This window comes from Sparus aurata, chromosome 24 (assembly GCF_900880675.1).
Source record: "Sparus aurata chromosome 24, fSpaAur1.1, whole genome shotgun sequence".
NCBI classification, from domain to species: domain Eukaryota; kingdom Metazoa; phylum Chordata; class Actinopteri; order Spariformes; family Sparidae; genus Sparus; species Sparus aurata.
This window is the reverse complement of record NC_044210.1, coordinates 16,087,313-16,096,799: the sequence shown is the minus strand read 5'-3', so window position 1 is coordinate 16,096,799 and position 9,487 is coordinate 16,087,313. Positions and strand designations below refer to the sequence as shown.

Below are 9,487 nucleotides of genomic sequence, written 5' to 3'. Positions count from 1 at the left end.
CATGTTAAATCTTAAGAGAAATCCTCTTACTGTTCTGCAGACGTTCAGCCAGCTCTTCCTGCATCATTCTCCTCAGGAAGTGAAGTGTGATCTTCAGAAATGCCTCTCTGCTGCTCCACCTCTGCTCTTCATCCTCACCGTCCAACAACTCCTTATCCTCCCTCTGACTCTCTGAGCATTCTGGGTAATCTGAACTCAGAACCTTCTGGATCTTCTCCAGCTCGTTCTTCACAAAAGTGACAATGTTCTCCTCCAGCAGCTGAAACATAACATTATGTGAATGACAACATTTAACATCATGGAGCCAAACATCAGATCCATGTTGGACAGATTCACCACTGGTCTGTAAAGTGCAGCATCAAGATTGTTGTGAACAGACTGGATGTAAAAGTAGTTGTTGTTCATGTACAGACCATAAATATGGAGTCCAGGTGTGTCTGATGTTGCTGGACAGACAGACCACTGGGAACCTCTGAGCTCTCCTGGTCGAGTCTGTGGAGGAATCATGAAGAATCAGTCACATTGTGTCTGTCCACTGAGAAACAAACACAAGCTTAAGTAGTGTTGCACGGTAAACCGATACTAGAAAGGTACCACGGTACCCAGCCATTAAAACAATACTTTTTCACTTTTTATCAGTATCAGCACTTTATGAACTTTTAGCGACAGCGGGGCAGCGTGTCTGTGTGCAGCTTCTCTCTGCTTCCTCACTGTCTGCAGACAGAGTGGGCGTGGTTTCACAGGGACAGACAGTCATGGAGCAGAGCGAAAAAGACATGGCTGAAAGTGGCATGAGTGCTCCTGCTGACCGTCCTAGGCTTGTTGAAGAAGCAGACGCACGGAGCAAATCTGGAAATATTTAGCTTACGTTGCCGACAGTAAGGGCAAGCCCACAGACACCACAAAGGCCGTCTGTAAACGATGTTTAAATCCATAAGAGCCAACACGTCCAGGATTAAAGCTAACTGTTTAACAGTCCGATGTGGTTCCCCACATCTCTGTATGCAAACACAACGTTCACACTGGTAACATGAACTTCACCAGAACATGCGCTGGTGTTCACAAGTATGCTGATCAACAACACCACTTATAAATGATCTATTTTAAGACAATGAGTACCAGTAATATAATCATATCTTGTACATTTTTGTTAATAATCTATAATATATATTGTAATTTATATTGTGAAAATATTATAAATTATAAAATTATCTGATTAGAGCACAGACCTCCACCAGGTCTGGGCCATTTGTGTTGTACTTTAGCGCACTGATGTTGTTTGCAGGCTGATAATCCAGGGTTTGAACTTTATCAACATGAAATGCAAATTGCAAATTTCTCCTTTGCGGGATGAATCAAGTATTATCTTATTTTATGAATTGCCAGATTTACAGTTAATGTCATTTATGTTAATTATTTTTATGCTGAACAAAATTGTAGTTAACGTGCTGTTCACTTTTTTTCTACTACAAGCACTGAGCTTTTAATGGAAAATCAGGTTATTTCATAATCTCTGAGAGCAAACATGACAAATGAACAAAATGAGAAGACACTTGTCTTCTTGGATAAAGAGATGCTTGTAACCACATTGGCAGCAAAGTTAAACAGCTGCATAATCATTTCAGTGTTGTTCTAACAGGTTAATTAACTGTAAAGCTCAGCAGTTTTTACAAAATAGACGTTTTTATTTTCACTTTTTTAAGTGTTTTATCAATAAAAAGAAAAACATAATTTAAAGTTCCACATTCTGTCATCTAATATTATTTCATTACTTTTGATGATGTTTTAGTTTTCCGCTGCGGTATCGTTTTAGTATCGGTATCGAGATATCTTTCAGGCAGGCATCGTACCGAAGTCATAATTTCGGTATCGTGACAACACTAAGCTGAAGATCCTTTGAGTTAAAGTGTTGATGATATCATTGAATCAGATGGTTTCCTCTGACATCACAGTGTTGGTCGTACTGCTGATCCCACTGTAAATCAACAGTCAGTCAGTTAACTGGGTTGGTTCAGCAGCTTGTCTGGTTTATTCCCTCCAGCTCTTGACCTGTTTAATACTGTGGACAGCAACACACAGCTAACACAAGCTAGCTGGATGCTAACTGTCCAGTGCAAACTGGTGAAGAGTCGGAATAAACTTGTATTCAATCTAGATTCCAACGTTGGAGAATGAAAATATGATTCATTATGTCTTTTTGTTTTCGTTTATATTATTTTTGCAATAAATTTGAAACCGACCATCAAATTACATTTGATATTGGATTTGTCTGTTTTGTGTGACCCGAAAGTCATTTATTGACTATTTTGTGTGTTGCTTTTGGTTGATTAACAACACAAATATAAAGATACTGATAAATTCAACATTTGTAAACATAAGCTATATTCATGTAGACACAACTTGCAGTAAGAACACTTCAAGTTGTGTCTTTGAAACATCTGAGTTTTAAAGTATTCCACGTAACTTTAGATGTATTTGTAAAACTTTATATTTTTTGCATATTTAATAAATATTGTAAAATAGTCAAATGTTCTGTCTTCAGTTCATCTCTTTGCCTCAAGTGTTAGAACTATATGTAAGAGATCAGAAAAGAAGTTATTTGTTTCTATATATCTAATCGGCCGATGTATCAGTTATCAGAGTTTTTTACTCTTTCATATGGGTTTAGGTACCGGCCCTACGAGGTCCGGATGGGTCGGGCCCTTGTAACGTCAGATATAACACGCAGCCCTTCCTCTCCTCAGCAGCAGGTGAGTCACTGCTGTTTGTCCACAGGAGGAACACTGTCCTGTCAGAGTTGTTTAGAAATGGACATGAAGAAACCTGTCCTTTAATACTAATCCTGCTCTGACCTCCATCATCACTCTGAGAACATGAAGACCATCAGGACAACTGGTCAGACTGGATTTAATGAGGACAAACTTCAACAGAGAGCAACATGACAACAACTCACTGTCTGTCTGAGGAAAGTTCTTGTTTAAATTCAATATAAAATTACTTTGACTGGTCACTCTTGAAGGACACACAGCTGGGCTCAGGTCCAGGTTCAGGTTCAGGTCCAGGTCCAGTGGTGTTAGAGGGAGGGCCTCCCTCCTCTCTGTCCTCACACTGATTCATGCTGCTCAACTCACACACACTTTCATCTGGAGAGGAAACACAAATCATTCATCTGCACATCAACTGAAATCAGCCTTTGGGTCAGAAACACTCTTGAAGGACAAAATGTCTGAAAGTCGACTTCCTCTTCTAACATTTAAACTCAGAGCACATTATTCCAGAACTCACTGACTCTATTAATACATATTTCACTAAATGGCTGCTACAGGACATCAAACCAAAACTAAATCATGTCATTAAATCATTTGTATTCTGTTTTTTACTGTTCTCTACTGATAAAGGCGCTCACAGCAGTGACGTGAAATCTGGAGACAAATGTGAAAATGTCTTCTGACAGAAAAGAGACAGTGGACTGATCCAGGACCTGTCTTCACTGATCTGCAGGAAGGAGAGTGATGTCATCAGTGTGAGTTTTATTTCAAAATAAAAGACTTTTGTCACGAAGTAATACCAGAGGACAATCTCTCAATACATGTCTTATAATATTTACTTTGAATTTTAGTTTTGTCATTTCCACTAAATATTATTACATTTTAAAGGGTATAAAAACAGTCACTGTCCTTCTGTACATGACCGTGGAGACTGTCTGTGGAGCTTGGAGTGTTAAATAACTGATTAAAAACAAATACTGACAAGTTGATTTAACCAAGAGGCAGAAATTGCTCATAGTACTACTCAATACTCAAGTAACGTAACGGGCACTTTAAGTACTAACACTGAGAGCCGACGTGTTCCTGCTGACTGCTGCTCAGTGATGAAGTTATATTTGTATTAATTAAATAAACCTTCAGACTCCTGGATGTCCTCTTACTGCCTCCTCATCAGTCCTGGACTGTAAATACAACCACAGATTATTCACCGACACCAACAGCTGCTCTCCAGCCGCGTTTAGTGCACCAGACACAAATAGGCGGGTGTGTCCGGACGCTCCCAGATTTAAACTTGTGAGTTTGGAGAAATAAACAACGAACTTCACTTTTTGTGCTGTTTCCGGTGTAACAATGAACAGTAGAGCTTGTGTTAGCGAGTCGAACATGTCAGATTCGTTACATTACCTTCTAGTCAATGTGTCAATCTCCACCAGGTCCGCTGCGCTGCGTATCCGCTCCGTCCCAGCACCGGCAGTCCGGAGCCCTCCGGCACAGATAGGCAGGACTCCTACATCTGGCGGATGCCGGAGCACGACCCAGCAAATCAGCTTTATTTAGCACCGAGCAGACAGGAAGTCAAGCGCTAAAATAACAAACAGCACCCGGTTACCTTTCAAAATAAAACACTCCGTGTTGACGCCAGCACACAAAACTCACAAAAGAGACAAACACAAGCTCTTCTGCTGATCTTACGGTTGGGAACACTTCATGTTGTTGTTTTTAATAACACAGACCTATAACTGCGGTCGTGAGTGATTATGTGATTATCACGGGAACTCCTCTGCCTCGTCCAGCTGTCTATCGTACTGCGCTTAAAACCGGATCGGAGCCGCAACGCAGCGGACACATATCCAGTGGAAATTTAGGGTGAGGGGGCTGCAGCACCACTCACAACGAGCTGAACACATGCCGAATTTACAAGCAGGCCCAAATAATGAAGAATCAGTCACAAACAGCTTCACTGAGTTTATAAAGTGTCTCCTAACTCAAAAACTCACTAAATGGAGAGATTTCATAAGGAAGTCTGGGAGTTTTCTCTCCCTCTTCGCCTCCTGATGTTGATGTGACTTGTAACATGCTGGTGTATTAATTATTTGCAATTTCACTTGGACAAATATTGGAAGATTTTTACAAACACAGAAATTCATTTGATGACTAATTGTAGTAAAAGTACTCAATGACTTCCGTCCAGCGCACTGACAGAGACAACATGATGATGATACAAGTAGAGTTTTATATTCAGCTGCTTTAGCAGAGGAGAAACTTCTTCTGTGTGCTGATCCAATAACAAATCAATACATTCATACTTAAGTTGTGCTGTTGTACTGACGACTTTAACTGTGTGGCAGCTCTTTATTTACTGCAGCAAAGGATTGTGGGTATTTCTACCCCTATTATACTCAACAAACAGATGTGGGCCTGAATAAGTTTGTCCCCTTTTTAATTTTGTGGACGTCAGGTTTGAAAATCATCTGAACTACCCAGGGATTGAACCTACAACCATCAGAACTGCTGATCAGGCCTCTATCAGCCTGCACTACTGGATCTGACTGATAGACTTAGTTTCTGTCAGATTCGACTCAAATGAATCTCAATCTAGACTTGAACCCACAACCTCCATCTCTGGTTTCACCTGCTGAGCTAACAGGACACAACAACCAATGAGTCTCTCAGAAGTTTTCACTCCTTCTGAGCTCAAAACACCCTGCTGGGATTCAAACCCTGAAGCTCAGAAGAAGAGCAGCAGCATCTCATCTTACTGAGCTATTTCACTACACAATAAACTCACTTCACAGTATATATAACATGAATAAATGTGCAGGAGAGCAATAATTTGGATTTTACAACATAAAGATTATCAGAAGATTTAACCCAAAACCTCACAGTCTGAAGGCAGCAGTGTAACAAGCATGAAAACATCATTTCAGCCGTCGATCTTAAATTCTGCTTCTAGTGGTTCTCTGCTCCCAAAGGTGGAAACCAGGTGTCTCTAAAAGGTTTCCACCTTCCCCCACCTTTTCGGTGAAAGACAACCCTAAGACTATACAATCTTTGATGATGCTCACCTGTTTCTAAAAGATGGAAACCTTTTGGTGGACAGCAGCATTCAAAACTGACTGTAAGTGTTTATTGTGTTTGTGTTGTTGATCCTGGAGAGACATGATCTCATTTTGGTTGTACTACTCTTGTCGGTACAACTAAATGACAATAAAGCTTTGATTGATTGAAGCAAAGTGTCCAAAATGAGGAGCTAGATTTGTTCAAAGATAATCAAACCTCCCACACACAGAGAAATGGTACATTTGGGGGATGTGCAGCCAATCAAGCCACCTGTAGCCTATAAAGTTGAGCTGCTGCCACACAGCCAGTCTTTTGTTCCTCAGTCTGGCGTGCGTACCTGCTCAGGTGAGTGATGTCATGACTTGGTGTTGGTTGACGTGATGCTACTTTAGGTTTGGACACATTCTGGGAGCTGCTGTTGGGTTCTGGATCACATGTTGCTCTATTTAATGATAATCATGGTTGACTGTCACTTATGATGCTGCTAAAGAGAACTTTGGTTAAATCAAACCATAATTTACCATCATGAATTTCCTTTGAAAGTCAACAGTCTGAGTTTGTTACTAAACATTTGTTTGTTTTTATAGGAAACCTACTGAACTGTTTCCAAATCATCATGCTCCATCTTCAATAAAATAACTGAACAGAATCTAAAATCCTGAATTTTTGATTCTAATAGATCATCTATGGTGGGTTAGTTTGTCTGCACTGCCAAACGTTATTGAGGAGAGCTGAAGTCAGCCGATCGTTCTTTACAAGATTTCTTAGAAAAAAATCTGATTTTCTTATTTGAGACCTTACATCAGAATAATTCCTTCATAGCTTAGTTCCTCGTTGTCTTTGCATCTTCCTGATGCCTAACTCGCCTCCAGATTATATATTCACGAGTTGTCTTTTCCACACAAGCTGGACAGTCAACTCTATCTTTAAACCATGTTTGACTGCATGAGACTTTTATTTCACAATGATATATGCCTCACAGGCTGACAGACGATCCAGTCTTATTTAAATGTATTTAATGTTTCCAAAACATCAACTTACATGTTACAGTTTTAAATGATTAATGTACAGATGGATGGCAGCAGTCCAGGGACAATTTTAATATAAATATAGAAAAAGATGACAATTTTGGGAGTTGCTCCTCTTTGTCCTCACAGAGAACCTCAGATGAGTTTATTTCTTCTTCTTGTCCTGTGTGCTGGTGAACCACTGGTCCAGCAGCTTCTTGCTGTAATAGATCTGCCAGGCGTGCACCTGCACAGCAATGACGATCACCAGGTACATGACCGAAACAGCGGAGAAGCCGAAGATGAAGCGGTAGGCTTTGCCGTGCCGATAGAGCTGCTGCGCCACCGGGAACATCTCCATGGAGCCGTAGATCAGCGGGGCGATGCAGACGAGCCCTGAGCTGATCATGGAGATAACCAGGTAGCTGATGTTGTTGCGCGGCAGCGCCAAGAAGCAGAAGACTGTGGGGATGATGCTGAGCAGGTAAGGGTACTCCCACTGGTAGGGAGAGGCCACCACCTTGTGGGACACCAGGCTCAGCTGGCTGACTGTCACCTGAGAATGAAAAAACAACAGTCACAACAAGTAAAGAATAAACTGTTTGAAGGTTTGTGTCAATTTCTAAAGCCTGTAGTGTCTGATTCTGTATGCATTTGTTTCAGAAGTTTTAGGACCCCGGGACCAGGAACTGCTGATGAGGCCTGAAGGACTCACTGGTGAGAACAGGTGATGCATTTGTAAACATCCTGTAATGAGGAACTGAGTTATCTGCTTATTCCTGTTTAACAGTAAACTCCAACTTTGTCTTGTGTCAATGTTTGTTTTGTCAATAAAGCTCTTGAGTTGAGGCCCTTCGGCTTTTTTCAAATAAATGGTCATCTTCATAGTTCACATGGAATACGAGGGGTTCATACAGCTGAACTCCATTTTATTGTGAAGGCTGTTATCTTCTAGTCATATTCTACATTTTAAACATGTTTAAATGTTAGTTTTGTTTAATGGGTATGGCAGTTTTTTTTGTACTTGTAATGCTAAGAGAAAACCTGCCATTTCACTAGAAGTCTTCATTTGTTTTAATGACTTTTCCTACATGTGTTTGTCTCAAATGTTGTGTTTTTACACCAGACAACAATAAACTTCATTTGACTGCATGTGCTTTGTCAGCTGTGACCTCTAGTTCACAATAATACATGCCTCACTATATAAAGAGTGTTTTTACTCCAGAACAGGCTGAGTTGCAAATATTTACCTGTGCTGCCATCAGCACCCAGATCAGCAGGTGGACGACGTTGAGTTTACGGATTTCAGACTTCAAGGCAACACTGCAGCACACGAGACATGGTGGTTAAACACATCAACTCTTAAATGCTACAATGTTTATGAATCAAATGCGAAGACCAGTCTTCTCATTTGATCCATAAATGGTGTACAAACTGCACATTTTGGCTCAAAAACTCAACTGAAACAAACAGTGTGTTTTTATTTGATGGATATAAGACAGGTACTAGCACTACATGCTAAATCTAAGGACAAACACTCCTATATTCATCTGCATTTCACTTTTATGAAACTTTTATTTCTAAAAAGGTAGCAACAACTAGTTGATGGAAACCTTTAAATGAGCTGACAACTGGTCAAGCTGCGATGTGGTGAAAAATGTTTTTCTAGGTTAGGATACAAAAGGAGCAATCTAACGATGTCAATTAGGGCTCTCTGAAACTGTTAGTTGCAGACTAATGAGTCTGACTTCCCTCTGAGACTGTAACGGCAAAAAGAACGGACCTCATCTGGTAGTGTGAAGCGACCCGCTCCCGGTGCTGGAAGTCGCTGCCGTCTGTGCCCGTCGCTCTCGGACCCGCTCGAGAAGCCATAGTGGGAATCTGAAAGCAAAACACAAGTTTAACACAAATGTTACATGTTCAGTCAAAGAGGTGGTTGATTGGGTTTAAAAAAGTGAAGAGAATCAACTGTCCCAATTATAAACTTATAGTCGTACTATTACCTAGTTCTGTGTTTGTTTCTTTATGTTTAAATCGAAAGTCCTTGCCTCAATCAAACCTGGGTTCATTTCGTCACTAGTTGTTTGAAAGTTTGACACAAAAGAGTTTAATTTGTACCTGAGTAACTGCAGACTGAATGCTGAGTTACTTTCAATAAATGCTCATTTGCTAGCGTTGCTAAGTTAGCATGGAAAACGCTTGACAGATGCCTTGATTTGAAGCGTTCTTGCCCCTCAATTTAACATTATGTGAGTCCAAATGTGCACGTAAACGCTTCATTTCACTCCGAGTGCCATCATTCTTCACTTGAACGGTTTGTTTACGGCACAAGACAGCTGAGCTAACAAGCTAATGCTTGCTAGCTGTTAGTTAGCTACACGGACAGCAGTGTTCGGTTACTGTCGCTTGAGCGACATGCGAAGTATCCAGACAGCCGGTGAAAACATGTAACAGATGAATGACAGCACTTACTTTATTTATCTGCTGCTCACACGAAGCATTAAACCGTCAGTATGTTGGCGGACACACAGAGAGAGCTGCTAGCTGACTGGGTCCATTCGAGAGAGAGACCGGAAGTGTGACGCCTCCAACTCTGATTGGTCGAACGGCCTCAACTCAATTCAAAAGAGCTTTATTGACAAAACAAACATT

At 40.7% G+C, this 9,487-nt stretch overlaps 1 protein-coding gene and 1 long non-coding RNA gene across 2 annotated transcripts; both read right to left on the bottom strand.

Annotated features, from left to right (window-relative positions):
- Positions 1-210: 210 nt before the first annotated feature.
- On the bottom strand, positions 211-3,045 carry LOC115577250 (uncharacterized). Its single transcript, XR_003983056.1, has 3 exons — positions 2,999-3,045; positions 414-492; positions 211-259 (listed from the first exon to the last, which is right to left on the bottom strand). It is a non-coding gene; the product is annotated as an uncharacterized LOC115577250 (long non-coding RNA).
- A 3,782-nt stretch (positions 3,046-6,827) lies between these two features.
- jagn1b (jagunal homolog 1b) lies at positions 6,828-9,465 on the bottom strand. Its single transcript, XM_030410231.1, has 4 exons — positions 9,308-9,465; positions 8,619-8,716; positions 8,086-8,158; positions 6,828-7,391 (listed from the first exon to the last, which is right to left on the bottom strand). The coding sequence occupies exons 2-4, from the start codon at positions 8,705-8,707 to the stop codon at positions 7,002-7,004; spliced, it is 552 nt and encodes a 183-aa protein (XP_030266091.1). The 5' UTR covers positions 8,708-8,716; positions 9,308-9,465; the 3' UTR covers positions 6,828-7,001.
- Between the last annotated feature and the right edge of the window lie 22 nt (positions 9,466-9,487).

Coding starts and splice junctions, on each gene's coding strand:
- jagn1b (XM_030410231.1), bottom strand. CDS start 8,707: ATGGCTTCTCGAGCGGGTCCGAGAGCGACGGGCACAGACGGCAGCGAC. Junction 8,159..8,618: donor GCTTCACACTACCAGATGAG/GTCCGTTCTTTT, acceptor CGTGTGCTGCAG/TGTTGCCTTGAAGTCTGAAA. Junction 7,392..8,085: donor GGGTGCTGATGGCAGCACAG/GTAAATATTTGC, acceptor TTTCATTCTCAG/GTGACAGTCAGCCAGCTGAG.